Source organism: Arachis ipaensis, chromosome B09 (assembly GCF_000816755.2).
Source record: "Arachis ipaensis cultivar K30076 chromosome B09, Araip1.1, whole genome shotgun sequence".
NCBI classification, from domain to species: Eukaryota; Viridiplantae; Streptophyta; class Magnoliopsida; order Fabales; family Fabaceae; genus Arachis; species Arachis ipaensis.
In genome coordinates, this window is record NC_029793.2 from 117758876 (window position 1) to 117780827 (window position 21952).

At 35.9% G+C, this 21952-nt stretch overlaps 1 protein-coding gene across 1 annotated transcript; it reads right to left on the reverse strand.

Moving 5' to 3' along the window:
- Positions 497-1096, reverse strand: LOC107615822 (ethylene-responsive transcription factor ERF096-like). The gene has a single exon (XM_016317849.2). It carries the CDS (start codon positions 991-993, stop codon positions 508-510), a length of 486 nt encoding a protein of 161 aa, XP_016173335.2. The 5' UTR covers positions 994-1096; the 3' UTR covers positions 497-507.

Genomic DNA, 21952 nt, shown 5'->3' on the forward strand with positions numbered 1-21952 from the left:
CTAGGTAAAGTTCATGTCGAAGCCAATTTCTCCCTCTGCAGATCTCCAATTAAAATCTCCACCGTCCAGAATGAAGAACAAGATGTGAAGAATCTACAGTTCAAATTTCACGTCGATCCAACGGTGAAAGAATGAGAAAATGCCGTTCCAAAATTGCTGCTCTGTGTAAAAACGGGAAACCTAATTTCTCTCTTGCGAAGCCAATTTCTCTCACTGCAAATCTTCAATCAACATCTCACTGAGAAACTGATATTTGAAATTTACTGCTTTGGGCAAAAACGGAAATTCTGTTTTTCCCTTCTCTCTCACTTGGTGGCTACTCTCACTCACTCTCAATGACCCCAAAAATCTGAACTAGGGTTGTGGCACAATGGGTGCAAGAGATACCCTCAAAATGTTGGGCTTGGGCCTCACAAAGGAGAGAAAAACCCAACAGTTCTTCCTAGTAAGAGACTAAGAGTAGAACTAGCTTTTGTTTTTCTTTTTTTTTTTTTTCCCTTCACTTATTCATGGTCCATTTTTCTTCTTTTCTTCGCATGCAAGAAGCTCCTCCAACAATTTGTCATCCAAGTACTCAAACTCAAAGACTTCACTCCTTCCCCTGCCTTCCACATTGCCCTGCCATGAAGCAGAGGAAGTTGAAGCGCCGGAGGAATAAGAGGAGCCACTGCCACCGCCACCGGTGCGGTTATTACCATAACCTGATGACATAGGATACTCATTTGGGAAGTTAAGGATAGCAAATGCACCTCTCATGGCATAAGCGGCTCTATCATAAGCCCTAGCTGCTTCCTCAGCCGTGTTGAATGTCCCAAGCCAAACCCTCTGACCCTGCCTAGTGGAGTCACGAATCTCGGCCGCAAACTTCCCCCAAGGACGGCGGCGTACGCCTCTATATCGGATATCTCCGCCGTCATCCTTTGTCCTACCCTTTGATCCATCTTCATTCATGGTTATGTGTTTTGTTTGTTTTGCTTTGCTTTGGTTTTGCATGCATGGTAAGAAAAGGCTCAATTTGAGTCATATTTATATGGTTGAAAAAACATGCAAAAGCAATTTGGCATGATGTGATGATTTGGCCAAGTAAGTATCGTTGGCACGTGTTTATTAGAATGTTCCACCATGTTTGAAAAACATTGTGTGTCCATTGTATTTGGATGGTCATTGGTCAATGTGGTGGCTTTTGCATAGCTTTGAAATTCTTTTGCAAGTCTAACTTCTTCTCACAAGGAAACAAATTATTAAGTGCCTTTTTAGTTATTGTACTTTCCTAATTCAATATAATTAATCCCACACCAGGAAACAGCATACTACTAATTTGTGGCTCAGAAAAAAAACTTCAGGAAAATAGTATGATCTTTAATGATTTCTATGACATAGAAAAATGTCAAACATGTGATGTTATGGATTACATACACATGCAGTAACAGTTTATAGAGTTTGTGTTTTGGTCATTTTGTGAAGTCAGATTGCTTATTTTACATCCCTTAGGTAATCAATATTCTAAGGATCTCACTTAATATTTTTTGTTTTTCATAATCTCAGTTGGGTGTACAACTTTCATCATTGAGTCCATGATTAAGATTTAAGAATATCTAACTATTATAATCATACAATTAAGGTTTTCTAGAATGATGAAATTTTCTAGAAGTGAATCTGGTTCTGGCCAATAGCTCTAAATCACAAGATATTCAAGTTTATTAACGGAATAACGGCCAATGTTGAAGCACGGTGATAGATGTAGATAAAGAAATTAAAGTTGAGGAGAGGGAGCACAATAAGAAGGTGAATCAGCTTTATGTTTAATCGATTCATGTATCACCGTTTTGGGTTATAATTCAATATATAAATGGTGCAGCGAATCAGAATTTTTCATTCTACAAAAAATAAATTATTAATTTGAAACAGGAGACATGCATCTAGAAGAGAAGACCTATGACAATAAGTGTCCAAATCTGTGTACACAGAAGTTGCAAATTTTAAGTGCGGTAATAAAATAATAAAAATGTAACTATCTTAATATAAACACAATAGTTTGATAATTTGATATATTTAATATATGTTATTGTCCTAGTTATGACTTTTATGTGAAGATATAGTTAACTTTATAATAAAAATAACATGATTCTTTGCCAAATTTGCTGCGTGGAGGGATTGTTCAGTGCATGAGGGCATTTCTTTTGAGTTTTGACAAGAGAAATAATTAATGCTTGTGGGCAAGAATAAGAATAAAGAATTATGATAGTGCCACAGTGGACTGGGCTCAATTTGGACACCGTGGGAAGCATCATTGCTTACTATTAAGTTTATATTACAATTGAAGCCCAATAGTGTGGCTGAGGCAGTGTGTGAGTGGCAAATCAGTTTGCCTCGTATTAAATCACCTCCAGGATCGATTCCCACTCCCAGCAATAGCTGAATTTAGTGTGTGTAAGTGGAGATGTGTATGTAAGTGTCTATGTCAAAAAAAAAAGCCCAATAATATAACTAACTATTAAAGTCAGGTTTGCAAATAGCTAAAAGTTTAAACAAAAACGTTTCTAGCTGGACCTGAAAATTTTGCATAGCTGGGTGGATCAGGGGAATATCGGGTGGGGTCAGTTTTCTTGGCCCAAGGCTACGTCCAAAAAAACGAAACAAAAGATACCTTTGACCTAAAAACAAGGAATAAAATAAATTTTTAAAACTTTACTATTTTTTTTTATTTTTAATATTTAGTTTGGTTTAGTTTTATTTTAATAATTTGAATGAAATTTTAATTTATTTTTATAATTAATTTTTTAATAATTAAATATTAGTCAATTATTTTTCTTCCAAAATTATCTTTCTTAAGAGTAATCATGGTCTTTTCCAAATTTTCTAACCTACTATTTCTCCATAACCCTCCTCTTTTAAAATCCTCTACATCTCTCTCTTTAACACTCTAATCACCACTCGAAGTACTATCATTTTCTCACAACAACACAAACGCAAACCAACAGGAAAAAAATGCAAATGAATCTTAGAAATGCTTTTAGGATCAAGATAAGAGATCTAACTAACATACTTAATTATTGTAGTAATGTAATGTGTAATATCGTCATAAAATTTGAAACTCCCAGAGCTATTTAAATATTTCATTAGTTAGAAGTATAAACTTAGTTTATAGTTAATTGTTTACTTGTATACATTGTGGCTACGGACTATTGACCGACATTTGTCTTCATTTCTAATTGATGAAAGGAAAAAATAAAACAAACAAACCTCTTCTATTTGCAATAAGTTCAAAATGTTCAATTTACTTGTTATGCTATATCATTATTAGGATTAGATAGTTTATTTTTGACCATGTAAGATTCAGATGCTGACAAAATTGACCATAAAATATTAAAACTAAAATTATATCCATACAAGATAAATTTTGTTCGACAAAAATGACTAATTGTTAAATTTTTGTTGATAATTCTATAAATACCATTCTCCTTTCTTCTTCCTTTCTTGACTTCCTTCCATAACTACCACTACCTCTTCATCATTCCACCGGATCTACTTCTCTACTCCCACCTCTTTTTTCCTATTTCTCTTTCATCTCTTTTTTTCTGTTGCTCCTCCCACCTCGTCCTTCCTTCCTCCGCCGTCTTTGCTTCTCATTCTCCCACTGCCGCCATTGCCACCCTCCTCTCTTCTTCTTTCCCTTCTTTTGCTCAACCTTCCTCCCTCGCCTCTACCCATCGTCACTGTCACTCTCCCCTCTTTGTGTCTTACCTTTGCTTTTGCTTCCCTCCTCCTTGCCTCTACCTCTCTACCTTTCTACCCTACCTCTTATCTCTTTCTGTGTTCACTTTTTCCATATCCCAAGAATGCTTCTTGGCCACTATCCTTGTTGCCAATGTGAACGACCCCTATTTTCTAGCACAATCCTTTCCATGACGGTGTCCGCAATGCCCACAGTCGTGTCCTTATTAGTGGTAGCAGTGTAGTTAGCACTGGTTTCTACAGCTTCTCCAAGCGGCGCCGCCTCGCATCTACTGCACGCCCTTTCGTTCATAACTTTGATGATGGCGGTGCTGATGTTTTCAACAGAGGGATCGATGCGTCAAAAATGGTGGATGGAGTGGTTAGAGATTCATTTGATGAAGCTGAGGAAGATTCAAATTTAAAAATGGATCTGTGGATTTAGATTCGTGCAGTTTGCCTGCTGTCTCCTATAGAAGGTGCTTCGGAGGCTGTCGCTGGCGGGATTGTTAACGACAACACAAGTCTCCAACAGATGCAGGTCTTGAACAGGTCTTCAAAAGGGGATTGAATTTGATCACTTGGAGACTTGAACTTTTTACTCCCCGAAAAGGTCGACATTTTTGCTATTGATATAGAAAAAAAGAAAAATAGACAAAAGTACACCCGAATTTTCACACGGTGGACAGATGTACTCCTCAATTTTTTAATGAGTTATTTGCACACACAAATATAAAATTTCGTTGTCAATTCTACTCTTCAATGGCCTGAGTAATTTTTCCAGCGGTGGTGGAGTCCAGGTGGCACGGTATTATGTGATGTGGCCAATTTGGAGTGACATAATGGAAAATAGAAATATTATATTATGAATTTTGTTGAAATATTTATAAGAAAATGGCATAATGAAACCACTGTTCATCTTCTTCCTTCTCCAATTCTTTCGAGCCCTAACACAGGGTGGAAAAAAACTAACCAAAGTTGTAATCAAACTCATAAGCAAGCATCTCCCAATTCTGTTCCTACAACCCAATCAATGCCATAACCCCAAATCCCAAACATCAACCGAAACACGACCCAGCAGCAAAGTGAAGCAGAAGTCCCACCTCCTAATGGTTTTCAGCAAGAAGGTCAGAATGAAGTGCCCACCCAACAATCTAAGAATAGTCAGAAGAACAGAAGAGCATTATATAAGAGGCCAGCACCGACGGGTCAAAGGTTTGTGCAAGAAGGAAGGAATGAGGCACCAAAGATTTTTGTTTTTCGTGTGGAGCCTGATTCCTCTGATTCATAAACAAAATCAGAATTCACATACCTCAACGAAGAAACAATCTTCCAGGGTTTCACTCTGTAGCAGACTCAAGCACCACTGCGTCAAGTCCATGCAGACACTTGCCATTATTGTAGTCGAACTTCTTCTTCTTCCTATTTTTTGAGGCAGAAGACGAGCCACCACAAACACTGGCACAAGCATGAGGTAGAGAGAGTTAGAAATTGAGACTTGAGAAGGTTGAAAATTTGAAAATTTTGACTATAGAGATAAACTGTAAAAGTGAGAGAGGTTGAGACACGACGAAGGAAAGAACATCAGCGACTGCGAAACACCACGCGAAGCAAAGAAGTATCGATAATTTTTGACCATAGAGATAAATTGTATCAATGTATTTTATTTATTATTAATAAACATATCTATCTCANCAAGCATAATATATAAAATACTTAAAGAGTTAAATGTAGTTCAGAATTACAGTGGATTAGTCTTTTACAATGGTAATAAACAACAAAAAAAAAATGCTTAATACTAAAAATGTAAATGTTGTGTTATACTGTTATACACATGCCGCTTCTGCTTTTGGTATTGGGCTTATGTTCATCATCCATCATCCATTATCTCTCTCTTCACTCTACTTACTCACTATCATTAATCCCACACCATATTCGGCCACAACGGGTCTTTTTGCTTATTTTTGTGGTTTAAAAATATTATTTTTACATTAAAATTAGTCATTAAAATCAACTATCAATATATATGTATATAAATATATATAATTTAATTCATTTTTAATATGTATTTATATTTTAACATGTATTTTATACTAGTAATTAACTTTGATAATTGATTTCGATATACACATAGCATAGTCGTTCTCAGTGAGTCAGTGACCCTCTCTTTCTTTTTATGCATTTATTTCCAATTGCCATTCCGTGTCAAAATGATGTCATACCCTTTATCATACGTTTTTCCTTTTTTCTCTCTCGTAACTCAAACAATTCTCGTCAAGCTACAACCTTTAACGAGTTAAGCCTTACTATAGTCTCTGAGACTGGCGAGTTACACTGATTTGGTCCCTGATTTTCTAATTGCTACAATTTGATCTTCTATATTTTAAAAAGTGCACCAATGTAGTCCTTCGTGTATCTTCCGTCACTAAAATTCAACACTGTTAGTGACATAGCTCAAACCTTACCACGTTAGATATATTAAAGAAAGTACTAAATGACATCGTTGTGTAACGACCCAACTTCCAGTACGTCATGATCGTACCAAAAGTAAGGCGTTACTAACCTGTTTTCCTTATTAACTATTTAATATTGAGCTTTTCGTTCAATATCGCATTTCAATCGTTAAGAAAATACCAGAAAATTTTGTTTTCAATTCATTAAAAATCATATATCAAGATCACCAAGTAATGATAATCATATAATTATTAATAATAATAAATCTTACAAGTAAATCAAAATAAAACTTAGATACAGCACCTATCCCTCTGTATAAAATAAAAATATTAAGCAACAAGCGAGGAAATTCTATGAAAACAACTTAATTCATAATTAAAGTCAATAATTGTCCGCAGCTTCTAACTGAGTCTTCGAACCTGTGTCACTGAAAGGGTAAAAGATTTTGGGGTGAGAACAAACCACACATTCTCAGTAGGGTCGGGAATACCATCAAAGCAAAGAAATACTTACAAATAGAATTAATTTCATTATAAAATAGTTTATCCTTAAAATAATCGTTTGGAAAAACTTTATGAAGGAAACTTAATTTAAAATATCATAAAAAAGGTTTCATTTAGTTTACAATTCAGTAAGGCGATTGGTTTAAAGAAGTATAAAGGACTAAGGACGTGCCTAGGGACTTCCTATCCAACGTACCTTGCTTACTCCTATCCAAACAATTCATACATTAGAATACTCAAGCAACACCTAGTCCACCTGCCTCAACCTTCATTACCACATACCAGAAACCACCCTCATCACGCCTCCACCAAAAAAGTCTTTTAGATAAGCATACACATACAAGACAAACAAAGAAATCATGTAAACCCCGCGAAATTAATAAATAATTAGCCAATAAATTAATTATTATTCAAAGAAAATAGAAAAATTAATTTTTTATAATTTATAGGAGTAGAAATTTTAAAAATACAAATTTTGACACTAATTTTAAAGATTTTGGTCCGAAATCGGGCCAACGGGCCGAACCTGTTGGATCAGGCCCAAACCGGCCCAAAGCCCAACCCATAAAATACATATACGAAGCCTTCTCTTTCATTTTTACCCAGAAGATGCGCTAAATGAGAGGAGAAGACCTCTGATAAACACCAAAACCCTCGTTTCAATTTTAATTTCACATAACTTTCAATCCGGAGCTTCGATTGACTAGCTGTCAACGACCACGTGTTCGTCTCAGAATTCTCTTTAATTCTATCTGAACAAAGTGGTAAGAAATTAGCATTTCTCTTCCAGTTCTCTCTCTCCTCAATTTTGTGATTTTAGGGTTTGGATATTGAGGAATTGAATGATTTTGATGGTTTAGGTGAACTCTAGCAGCGAATAATCACTGGGTTTTGTCCAATAGATCTGTGGGTAAGGTAAGAAACTTTTAAACCCTTGTGAATCATTGAATTAGTGAACTCTATGATGATTATAGAGATATTGTGTGAAATAGATTGCGTTTTGGTTGATTTAGAGTTCAATTGGGCGGTTTGGAACGAAATCCAAGTAATTAGGTTTGAGGAATTGACGTTTGGAGGCTTGGAGCTTGTGAAAGGAAAGGTTTTTGAGGTGTTTCGAGCTTAGAGAGGAATCGAAAAAGGTATGATTTTGGTTTCTCGTAGTTAATATTTAATGTCACGTGAAAACTTATGCTAAAAGACCTTAAGATAGGAATGAACTGAATGAATTATTGATGGATTATGAAAATGGTATATGATGTGTGATTTGATTTTGTGAACAATCTGTTATTAGAGTTGGTTGATTTTTTAGAAAATATTTAATATTGAAATTAGTTTGGTTTTGAAATAATTTGATATTGGAAACAATTTGAATGATTGAGAGGTATTTAGTTTGGTGGTTGGGACCCTTGAAGGGTGGCAAAAGTATGAGTTTTAGAGAAGGTGCTGCCAAAGTTTTTATGAAAATTGGAGATTTTGTTTGAAGTGGTTATTTAGAAATATTTGGGTTTAAGGATTTTATGATTTGATTGTGAGTTATTAAGAAAACGATTACGTTTTGAGTTTAATTTATTTAGAAGAGAATGAATTAAGTTTTGAGTATTAATTTTTTATGAATGATGATGATATTGAGACTATTTGTTAATCCTCTGTCGAAAGATGTGATCGGGCACTTTAACTTTCCGGGTTCCCCCATGGGCATGCATATATATATATATATATATATATATATATATATATATATATATATATATATATATATATATATATATATATATATATATATATATATATATATATATATATATATATATATATATATATATATATATATATATATATATATATATATATATATATATATATATATATATATATATATATATATATATATATATATATATATATATATATATATATATATATATATATATATATATATATATATATATATATATATATATATATATATATATATATATATATATATATATATATATATATATATATATATATATATATATATATATATATATATATATATATATATATATATATATATATATATATATATATATATATATATATATATATATATATATATATATATATATATATATATATATATATATATATATATATATATATATATATATATATATATATATATATATATATATATATATATATATATATATATATATATATATATATATATATATATATATATATATATATATATATATATATATATATATATATATATATATATATATATATATATATATATATATATATATATATATATATATATATATATATATATATATATATATATATATATATATATATATATATATATATATATATATATATATATATATATATATATATATATATATATATATATATATATATATATATATATATATATATATATATATATATATATATATATATATATATATATATATATATATATATATATATATATATATATATATATATATATATATATATATATATATATATATATATATATATATATATATATATATATATATATATATATATATATATATATATATATATATATATATATATATATATATATATATATATATATATATATATATATATATATATATATATATATATATATATATATATATATATATATATATATATATATATATATATATATATATATATATATATATATATATATATATATATATATATATATATATATATATATATATATATATATATATATATATATATATATATATATATATATATATATATATATATATATATATATATATATATATATATATATATATATATATATATATATATATATATATATATATATATATATATATATATATATATATATATATATATATATATATATATATATATATATATATATATATATATATATATATATATATATATATATATATATATATATATATATATATATATATATATATATATATATATATATATATATATATATATATATATATATATATATATATATATATATATATATATATATATATATATATATATATATATATATATATATATATATATATATATATATATATATATATATATATATATATATATATATATATATATATATATATATATATATATATATATATATATATATATATATATATATATATATATATATATATATATATATATATATATATATATATATATATATATATATATATATATATATATATATATATATATATATATATATATATATATATATATATATATATATATATATATATATATATATATATATATATATATATATATATATATATATATATATATATATATATATATATATATATATATATATATATATATATATATATATATATATATATATATATATATATATATATATATATATATATATATATATATTTAATATTATATTCATTAGCTTTCCTTGCTTAAATTGTATGTGTATGTTTTCTGAGAAACCCCTCTTGGCGGAGGTGTGAATGGGGGTTGTTCCACCAGTGATTCAGAAGTTGAAGAAGACAGAAAGTGAAGTGTTAAGTTAAAGTTAGATTTAAAACATGAGTACCTTAGACAACTTACCTAATTTCTGGTTTAGTTGGGTCTTTAAGCTGAAATCTGAGTGTCGGAGTTCTAGGAATGCCTATGGCTTTCCTGAGACCTTTTATATTAACTATGTCGGCACCTTTATCATACTGAGAACCCCTAGTTCTCATTCCATATATATTTTGTTGTTTTATAGATGCAGTTCGAGAGGCACCTCGCTGAGTTCTTGGAGTTTCCTATGCAAGCGAAGTTTGGTTATTTTGGGATGCTGTATTTTGTATTTAAGCTATGTATATATGTATATAGATTCTCCTCTGTATATATTTTATGATTGTCCCTCCTAGAGGTTGACTTGGAGAAACATGTGTTAATTCTGTAGTTTGAGTTATATTTTGGGTTGTATAAATATATATAATTATATACTCTGGCCGGCCTTAGCTTCGCAGGTTGAGTCTGGAGCTTGATATCTTTGTTTTTGGAAATCTGATCTATATTTTATGTTTTTAGCCTTCTTTTGATCTCACCTATCCATTTTACGAATAACCTTGCGAGTGTGACACAATTTTCTGTTTTCACTTTTGTTTAGCTTATTTTTCAAGACTCCTAGATATGAATTCTTTCTACTATATTTATGTACATATTTTACTTTTAGAGGTCGTAATACCTTGCCATCTCTGCTTTTCAACTTAAGCGTAAGACTCTGTGTGGTAGGGTGTTACAAACCACAGATAGGATTCAGGTACAATAAGTAAAACAAGTAGCAGATAAACATGGCTAAGCAATTAGGCAAACCAAAATAAATGCACACTCAATCAAAACATACAAATACATATGATGCATGCCTATCCTATGGCTGATGAGTCTCATTTGTCAGTTATATAGCCAACCCGACATGTCCTAATAGTTAACCATTAGACAGTCCCTCTGTGCGCGCATCCCCAAGCTCAAAAATAATATCCCTAGAGTCAAACTCCAAGCTCAATCAATAATATTCAATGGAGTCAAAATCCAAGCTCAATAATATAATATATATATATATGCATGCCCATGGGGAAACTCAGAGAGTTAAAGTGCCCAGTTACATCTTGCGATAGAGGGTCAATAGAGTATCGAGTCTTGATGGGAGGAATACCGTCGGTAAGAAATTTCACAAGATTTTCGTGTTGCAAGTATAGCCCTCAACCGATAAATAATCCGCGAATCAAATTTCGAAGGAATTGGTTGTCACAAGTTCAACCCCAATAAAAGTAACCGAAGTATTCAAACCTCGGGTCGTCTCACAAGGAATGGGCAAACATGTGCATCAACATTGGTTAGAATTCCGGGGTTGCAAGTCATGAGCAAGAAATTAAACTAAGTATCCTAACAAGCAAGTAATATTGAAGTGCAAGAAACTAATTCAAATGACTAAAGCAAGATGTGAGCAATTCCAACTAATAAGATAACATCCAATATAATTCTACTCTAAGATTAAACAAATAACTATAACTAAGACAAGCAATTAGGATTTTTGGGTTTTCAAATATGAAATAATAAAAGCAACTCTTGGCTAGACATGGAAATTGGGGTCACTATCCTTGTCTAATAACCATATCTTGACAATTATGAGGAACCAAACTCATTAAGTTTACTTCTATACTTGAAGTATATTAAATGGTTTAGTCAACGTCAACCCATAAGGTCCAACCTAGCTACTAATTGACTTAGTAGTAGACTAGTGTCAATGGTTATCAGATTGATCACAAAGGGTTCCCAAATCATCAAATCCATTAGACCCAATGACTCAAGTTTACCCAATTTTCTTAGCCTAGGCCAAGAGTAAAGAGAACTACTCCATAATCAAAGGAAACATTTCATCAAACACATGGTAAGCATCACCAAAAGACATATTCAAAATGCAACTAAATTGAAATTAACAAGTACCCACAAACAATTATTAATATACAATCACTCAAACAACACAATTACTCATGAAAATCATCAATGTAACATTAACAATTCAAGATCCACAAGATTCATGAAATGGGTAGAAAATGACAATTAACAAGAAAACATAAATCTAACACAAGATCTAAACAAAATTATGCTAAGAAATTCAAATTAAGCAATCAAAACTAGTAATTAACAAGATCCAATTTAGAATTCAACAAGGGAAGATCAAATCAAACTAGATCTAGAGAGGAACAAGGGTTTCTCTCTCTTGAAGAACAAGAACCAAAAACTAGCTAAAAATTGTGTCTCAGTGTGAATGAATGATCCCTCCCTTTCTCTCTAGCATCCTTGGGCCTTTTCCATGCAGAACCAGCTTGAATTTGGGCCTCTTGAGCCTCAGAAATCGCCAGGCACGATTTCCTTTAATGAGGTTACGTGCATCTTGTCGCGCGTATGCGCCATGCGTGTGTGCGCGCCGGTGTGGATTTCTCTAATCTGCGCGGATGCGTTGATCTTCGCGCACCGCTTTCAGCTGTCCACATCCACGCGTGCGCGTGAGGTGCATGTGCGCACCCATGCTGAAATTCCAAAAATCGAAATCTTCATGTTCCTTCCTCTTGTGCATGCTTTCTTTCTCTCTTCTAGGCCATTCTCGCCCCCTAAATTCTGAAATCACTCAACAAACACGTCACGGCATTGAATGGTAGTAAAAGAGGATCAAAATATAGCAATTCTAAGGCAAAAGAAGCATGTTTTCCATCATGAAGCAATATTAGAAAGAGAACACAAAACCATGCAATTCTTGTGAATAAGTGTGAAAAATATTGACAAAACCCCCCAAATTCTACACAATATAAACCACAAAATTGAGGTTTATCAAATCTCCCCACACTTAAACCAAGCATGTCCTCATGCTAAAAATAAAAAGACCAAAGATCATGGTGAGAAAGGTTTTATGAAGTGCAAATTACCTAAATGAATGCATGCAACTAACGTAAAAGCATCTATCTACTTGGTCAAGGGTACATCTATCCTCCAAGAACACATATGAGCATACGGGGTGAAAATGATATGTAGTTCATGAATCCTACCAGTTTGAACCTCACTATGAAGTGCATATAACTTGCTAGATGTACGCTTGTGAAAGCCGGGAACAAGGAGTTGAGCATCGAACCCTCATCGGAAGTGTATCCGCTCTATTCGCTCAAGTGTATAGGGTTCGTCACTCAATCCTCTCCTAATCATGCTTTCCAAAATTTATCTTTCATCTAACAATCAACAATTAATTAATGCATGTATACAAGTATCATAAGGTCTTATTCATGGGTTGTAACGGGGCTAGGGTGAAGGTAAGGATGCATATGGTCAAGTGAGCTTAAAATTCGAATCCTTGATTAACTTAAGCTCTTACTGAACACACAGAACGACCTATACCGCTCTAATACAATGCCTAGCTACCCATGGGTTTCACTTTTCGCATACTCATGCATTCTTTTCAATTCACATCCCATATGTATTGTTATTATTACTTTGTCTTGGGACATTTTTGTCCCCTTTCATTGCTTTCTCTTTTTTTTTTTCATATTTTTGTTTCTTCTATTTTTCTATTTCTTTTCTTACATTCTCATATATACACATGTAAATTTTTTTTTCTTTCTTTTTGGTTCCCTTTTTCTTGGGGTTTCATGTACAAAAGTTTCAATGCATATGGTTCAACCATTCAATACATGAGTATGTTTCCAATTCCTAAAATTTTCAATTACAACTATAAATACACACCTTTACATCTACCCAAGTTCCCAAGTACACCCTCCCAATTGAATGATACACATCCTCACTTACCTAAGCTAATCAAGGATCCAAATCTAGGGATGTTCATTATTTTTCACTTAAGGTTATTGATGTGCTCTATTTAAGAACAAAAAGGGTTTATCATGGCTCAAAATTGGTTAGCAATGGTAGATAAAAGGGTTAAGGCTGTTTGGAAAAAGTGACTATTGAAATGATGGCATCAATCATGTAAATGCATTCATACACAAAGTAATGGACATATAGAATCAGACAAAGCAAGGATTACAATCATAGAGAGAGAATAATACACACAAGAATTGGAAATAGTGGTTAGAAGATATAACCACACAATTGGCTCAAAACTCACATGCTTGTGTTCTTAGCTTAATCACTATGTTCCAAAATACATTCTTAAAGCAAGTTTACTACAAAATTTTTTTTCAAAATTGGTAGGATACCCCGAAATTACAGTTTCTTGGGGAAGAAGTCATTATTTTGACCAAGTAACTCTATAGAGACTAACTATCATGCAAAGGGTATTTACAAGCAAGACTAACTACACATGCAATGTACTAACTACTAAGCAAAAGATAAATCCATGGGTGTTGAAGGAAAGAGATTGTTACCCATGGAGATCAGTCGAACGACCTCCCCACACTTAGAATTAAGCACGGTCCTCCGTGCTACCAACAATGCGCAAAGGGCGGTCGGGACCAAAACCTTCACTATCCCCTTCATTAGAGCTCCTGTCACTTGGGTTTAAGGTAGATGTGAATATTTCGGGTTCCTCCATGCTAGGGGTAACACAACGCAGAAGCATCTTGATGTAAGTGTATCGGCGTTGGTTGCGCCGCTCATATCTATCAATCTTCCGGTGTAGATCTTCTATCCTTTGATGGGTGGATCTTTGCCGTGGTGGTGACGATGAGGTGAAAGGAATAGTAAGTGGAGGGGCTATGTCAAGGCTTGGGTTGTTCATAGGAAGCTGTAAGTATGTTCCGCTTGGGACCACATCGTCCTTAGCTGGAATTATGGCCTTCGTGTCCATGGCTTCCCAAGGAACACCCGCAGCAGCAACTAAATCAGATACCAATGCTGGAAATAGCAAATTACCCCGGGTGTGGACTTGACCCATCGCTTGCTTGATAAGAAGCGGAATGTTCACCGGTCTCTCCGTGAGAACACACCAAACAAGCAAAGCGAGATCCGCCGTGAAGAACGACTTGTGGGTGCTAGGTAGCACATAGTGAGATAGGATCTAGGCCCAAGCTCTAGCTTCTACAGTGAGGGAACGTGCGTCAATGCACTTGGGCCGCATCCGGAGTCGACCTTGGGTCCAAAATGTCTCTGGTTCAGCAATGACTCGGAGGATCGAGTCCCAATCAAACCCAAACTCTTCTCGCTGACGTAAGACCTCTTGGTAACCATCCATGTCACTTGGTACCAGTAAGACATTAAGCACTTGCTGAATAGCCTCTTCTGAAACTGAGACTTGCTTTTGGTGCACGTATAGCGATTGAAGAGAGGGAAGATAGTAGTTAGTGTAGAATTCTACCACCCATGAGAGGTTGGCCTCCTGTGGTTTTCTCAGAAGAAACTCCCATCCTCGCCGTTCAATGCGGGGTAGAATACAATGAGCAACCTTGTCCGGCGGAACGAGTAGATGCTCAGCATGATAGTTCCTCTCAACCATGGCGGGGAACACAAGTTTACAGAAGCGGTTGGGAAACCGTTAAGAATCCTTTGCCGGTTTGCTCTTCTCATTTTCATTAATAGGAGCTGGTGCCTTCACCTTCTTAGATAGGGGTTTGGCTCCTAACGTAGGGTGCACCTTGGAGTTTGACTTTTGGGGTGCCCTCTTTGTGGGGGAAAGAGGGAAAGCATTAAACCCAAAGAATCATCTCAACAAAAACATGCAAGTGAAAAGTAGTTCCCAAAAGAAATAGTGCAACAAGGTGATCATAGAGGCATGGGTCACAACACTTCGCATGGGATGCAAGAGGGAGTAAAGCATGCAATATGGCATGAGAAGAACAATCTCAAGCATCCATAACAAAGAGAAAGTCATGTTCAATGAGTATCTAATTAGCAAGCCTAAAGCAAAGTGGACTCAATGCACTTAGAAGAGAGCGAGTGAATGAGAAGGAAGCACCAAATTGAAGGTGTATGATTAAAATAAACCAAAATGGCATTCGTACATTTCCTCGAACACTTGGCGTGTAGTTATCAAGCAATGAGCAATTAAGAGATACTCAACCAATTAGAAGCCTAAAATAAAATATCAATCATCACACGACATTACCTACTGACAAAGGTAATGAAAGACAACAAGAAGATCTATCAAAGCAAATTAAAACTCAAATTCAACATCCATAGAAAAGCAAGAAAAAGAAAAAGTAAACAAACAAAAAGCAGGTAGTATAATCATGCAACTAAAAGAGAAAATAAGTGAATCAACAAGAAACATCTAACTAGAAAATGAGATTATGCAAAGAGAGTAAGAGATGAAATATAGAATAAGTAGAACCTTGAGAAGTGTAAAAGAACAAGGTTGAGTTTTCTTTTTGTGTGAAAATGAGAAAGAGAAAAAAGAGATGTAATACCACCAGAGGTGGTGGTGGTCGCCGGTGAGTAGCCGGAGACGGTGGTGGTGGGTTGGGGAAGAGGAAGAAGAGAAGAGAGGTGATGGAGAAAGAAGAAGAAAGAAACAAGAAAGAGGGTGAGAGAAGGACAGAAGTAGGGCGCGCTAGCTTTAAAAATGGTTTGCGCAAACGGCGCGCGCGTGCACTGTGCGCTTGCGCGTCGGTAAGGGTTGAGCAAGGGACGCGTACACGACATGGGTGCGTGCGCATGAAGACAGTTGGGTTTCTGGCACAGAGTTGGCACAGAGTAGGCCTAACTCTCGGGTGTTTGTACCAGAGTTGGTATGCAGCACAGGCACGCGGACACGCACAGTGCGCAGACGCGTGCCTGACCGAGTTGGTGACCGGCGCGGACGCGCCAAGTATACTTGCGCGTCAGTGCGGGCACAGAATAGGCACACATTTGGCACAACTCTCTGGTTTTTGTACCAGGGAGTTTAGACTGCACAACCGACGCGCGCGCGCACAGTGCGCTTGTGCGTCGATGGCTAAGTTTCAAGGGGCGCGCAGGCGTCACGCACGCTTGCGCGTGGATGCCTGGCATGAAATGGGCACAAGGTGGGCATAACTCTCGGGTTTTTGTACCAGGAGTATAAAATGCACCACCGGTGCACGTGCGCACAGTGCACTCGCGCGCGGTTGCCTGCTTTTTCCTTTTTTTTTAAACAACATAGAAAGGGCTATTCTAACACATTCTTGGCAGGTGTTTAAGCTAGGTAGTCAAGAAAACACTCACAAATTCATGCACTATTCAAAACAAAGCATTCTCTCTACTTCAACAATTCATCCATACCAAAATGATGAAATCTATATAAACATCCTATTTATCTAACAAGGTCAACAAAACTAGCATTCCTATGCAATCAACAACATCAAGAAGTCACAAAATGTACAAGAATCTAGAGCTAAAAGCAAGAAGGTATACACAAGGAAGATCTTACCACGGTGGGGTGCCTCCCACAAGCACTTTTCTTTAACGTCTTTAAGTTGGACGATCAGTCGCTCAAGTTTCGCCTCCTCTAGGTGCATCCGTTAGTAGGAACACCTCTAGCTCTTTTGGAAACTTTAGCCATGGTACTTCTTCACTCTATGTCCATTCACTTTGAAAGTTGCTTCACTTTTAGGATCAAACAATTTCACCACTCCATAGGGCTTTATCTCCTTCACCTTGAAGGGTCCTTCCCATCTAGAACGGATCTTGCCAGGCATGAATCTAAGCCTCGAGTTGTAGAGGAGAACTTAATCACCTTCTTGAAAATCCTTCTTCCGGATGTGATGGTCATGGAATGCTTTAGTCTTTTCCTTGTAGATCCGGGCATTCTCATATGCTTCGTTCCTCAAATACTCGAGCTCCTCTAGCTGTAATTTCCTGGTCACACCCGCCTTGGTGAAATCCATGTTACACTGCTTTACCGCCCAATAGGCTCGATGCTCAATCTCCACCGGAAGGTGGCATGCCTTCCCATAGACGATCCGGAAGGGACTCATCCCTAACGGAGTCTTGTAGGCCATCCTATACGCCCATAGTGCATCTCCTAGCCGGAGGCTCCAATCCTTCCTTTGTGGGTTTACCACTTTCTCTAAGATTCTCTTAATCTCCCGGTTGGACACTTCCGCTTGTCCGTTGGTTTGTGGGTGATAAGCAGTGGCAACCTTATGCAATACCCCATAGTGCTTGAGCAGTGCCTCTACTTTCCTGTTACAAAAGTGGGATCCTTGGTCGCGCACGATTGCTCGTGGCGACCCATAACGGCATACAATGTTATTCCTAATAAAAGAAATGACGGTATTGGCGTCGTCAAGGCAGGTAGGTATTGCTTCTACCCACTTTGACACGTAGTCAACCGCTAACAGAATGTATAGATACCCACTTGAGTTAGGAAACGGTCCCATAAAGTCGATGTCCACACATCAAATATCTCATAGAACAATATAGGTTGCTGAGGCATCTCATCCCTTTGGGACGTGTTTCCCGATTTCTGACACTGATGGCAAGACACACAGAACCAGTTAGCATCCTTGAATAAGGTTGGCCACCAGAATCTACAATCCAACACCTTTTTAGCTGTTCGCTGTGGGCCAAAGTGGCCACCACATTCGGATGAATGACAAGCTTCAAGAATGGGTTGGATTTCAGATTCCGGGACACATCTTCGAATTACTTGGTCCACTCCCCTCTTCCACAAGTAAGGGTCATCCCAAATGTAGTATTTGGAATCACTCCTCAACTTGTCTCTTTGGTGTTTAGAAAAGTTAGGAGGAAAGATTGTTGCAACCAAGTAGTTCGCCATTGGTGCAAACCAAGGAAAGCTATCCGACACAGCATGCAAACTATCTAATGGGAATGAGTCATCGATCGAAAATGGGTCAAATTTTAAATTCTCAAGGCAGCTTAAATGATCCGCAACCAAGTTTTGAGACCCACTCCGGTCCCTAATCTCAATGTCGAATTTTTGCAAAAGCAAGATCCAACGTATGAGTCTAGGTTTTGACTCATTCTTTGTCAATAAGTACTTCAAAGCTGCATGATCCATGTATACCACTATCTTGGACCCTAGCAAATAAGATCTGAATTTATCTAAAGCATGAACAATAGTTAGGAGTTCCTTTTCTGTAGTGGTATAGTTGGATTGTGCTGCATCCAATGTTTTAGAAGAGTAAGCAATGACATAAGAAAGTTTACCATCGCGCTGTGCAAGCGCGGCACCTACAGCATGGTTTGACGCATCGCACATTATCTCGAATGGTAACGTCCAGTTGGGGCCTCACACAATCGGTGCTGTGGTAAGAACTCTCCTTAACTCTTCAAATGCACTCACACATGCACTGTCAAACTCAAAGTCCACATCTTTTTGGAGGAGGCGCGATAATGGCAAAGCAATCTTGCTGAAATCCTTAATAAAGCGCCTGTAAAATTCTGCATGTCCCAAAAATGAGCGGACCTCCCTCACAGATGAGGGGTAAGGTAAAGTGGTGATAACATCGACCTTGGCCGGGTTTATAGAAATTCCTTCATGAGATACTACATGTCCTAACACTATACCTTGTCTTACCATAAAGTGGCATTTTTCAAAGTTAAGGACAAGGTTAGTGTCAACACATCTAGCCAAGACCTTGGCCAAGTTCTCTAAGCAACAATCAAATGAAGTTCCATAAACACTGAAGTCATCCATAAAGACTTCCAGACAATTCTCCATCAGATTGGAAAAGACACTTGTCATACACCGCTGAAAAGTAGCAGGTGCATTACATAGTCCAAATGGCATCCTTTTGTAGGAAAAGGTGCCAAGAGGACAAGTGAATGTGGTCTTTTCCTGATACTCAGGGGCAATATGAATCTGGAAGTAACCAGTGAATCCATCAAAGAAGCAATAATGGGATTTACCCGCCAAACGGTCCAACATCTGGTCGATAAAGGGCAAAGGGTAGTGGTCCTTCCTTGTAGCGGCGTTCAATCTTCTATAATCGATGTACACTCGCCACGCATTTTGTACTCTCTTGGTGACCACTTCACCGTCATCCTTTTTAACCGCGGTGATGCCCGATTTCTTGGGAACAACCTGGACCGGGCTCACCCACTCACTGTCAGAAATTGGGTATATGATGCCCGCATCAAGTAGCCTAGTGACCTCCTTCTTTACCACATCAAGGATGGTTGGGTTGAGCCTCCTTTGTGGTTGCCTAACCGGCCGGGCTCCCTCTTGGAGAAATATACGATACATGCACTTGCGGGGGTCAATCCCCACAATATCAGCTAGGCTCCAGCCAATTGCCTTCTTGTACTTTCTCAGAACATCTAGGAGCTTCCCTTCTTCTTTACTAGAAAGCTTACTAGCGATAATGACCGGAAACCTTTGGTTGTCCTCTAAGAAAGCATACTTCAAATGAGATGGAAGAGGCTTTAGTTCACTCTTTACCTCAAGCTGAGGTTCCTTTTCATCAAGCTCACGGAGTTCATTCTCAACAACTTTCTCTTGTTCATCCTCTTGGTCATCCGTTCCTTCAACAATAGGGTAGCATAATTTGTTGTAGTCTTCTTTTCGCACTTTCGCTACCACTTCATTGATTACATTACATCGGAGAACGGAATGCTCTTCGGGAGGATGCTTCATGGCTTCTTCCAAATTGAACTTGATAGTTTTGTCTCCGACCTCAAAGGAATATGTGCCGGTGAAGGCATCTAACTTGAATTTAGAGGTCTTAAGGAAGGGTCTACCAAGTAGAACGGAGGATAAGCTTCTATTTTCTGTTGGAGGCATTTCAAGGATATAAAAGACAACCGGAAAGACTAAGTCCTTGATCGCCACAAGTACATCTTCTGCTATTCCCATCACAGTGATCACACTTTTATCGGCTAAGGCAAACTTCGCCGCTGACTTCTTTAATGGAGCTAAATTTAACCACACAAAGATAGAAAGCGGCATGATGCTTACACAAGCTCCTAGATCGCACATACAGTCATGAAAAGTATGCCCACCAATACAACAAGACACCAAACAAGGCCCAGGGTCACCACATTTCTTTGGAATAGGCTCCATCAAGGAAGAAATTAAACTACCCAAGGATAATGTCTCCAATTCTCCTATCCTATCCTTGTGTGTACACAAGTCTTTCAAAAATTCTGCATACTTCGGAATTTGTTGGATAGCATCAAGAAGTGGTATGGTTACCTCAACCTTCTTGAACACTTAAAGCATGTTCAAATCGAATTCCGGAGTCTTCTTTGCTTTCTTTATCATGGAAGGGAATGGGATAGGAATGGACTCATCCACTATAGCTTTCCTCTTGGGTTCCTTAAGGCTTACTCCTTCTTCCTCATGCCTTTTGTCTACCTCCCCTTATTCATGCAGAGCTTAAACAACTACTTCTTCCTCATGAATGTCTTCCATGACCCTAGGAGGTATCTCCTTCAATGTAGTCCCCGACCGTAGAGTGATGGCGTTGAGGCCGCCCTTGGGGTTTGGAAGGGGTTGGGATGGAAGGTTAGAAGAGCTTGAGGGTTGGTTGGTGTTGTTGTTGGAGGAGGACATGGACATCTTTGAAATCATGTCGGTGATGTTGGCCAATTGAGCGCCCAAGGCATCGAATTGAGCCTTGTTGCTCTCGTCCCGTTTCTCCATAGTGGCTCTAAGCTCATCAACTTGATTGGTGGAAGATGAAGAGGTTTGGTTGGATTGTTGTCTATGGTGTGGTGCTTGGTATTTGGTGTAGTTGTTTTGGTTTTGGTTGTGGTGATTTTGGTTGGCTTGGTGGTTGTTGTTGTTATGGTGGTATTAGGATGAAGATTGGTTATTTTTGTAATGAGAA

What these genes read in the sequence shown, in the direction of transcription:
- LOC107615822 (XM_016317849.2), bottom strand. Translation starts at nt 993, where the DNA reads ATGCAAAACCAAAGCAAAGCAAAACAAACAAAACACATAACCATGAAT.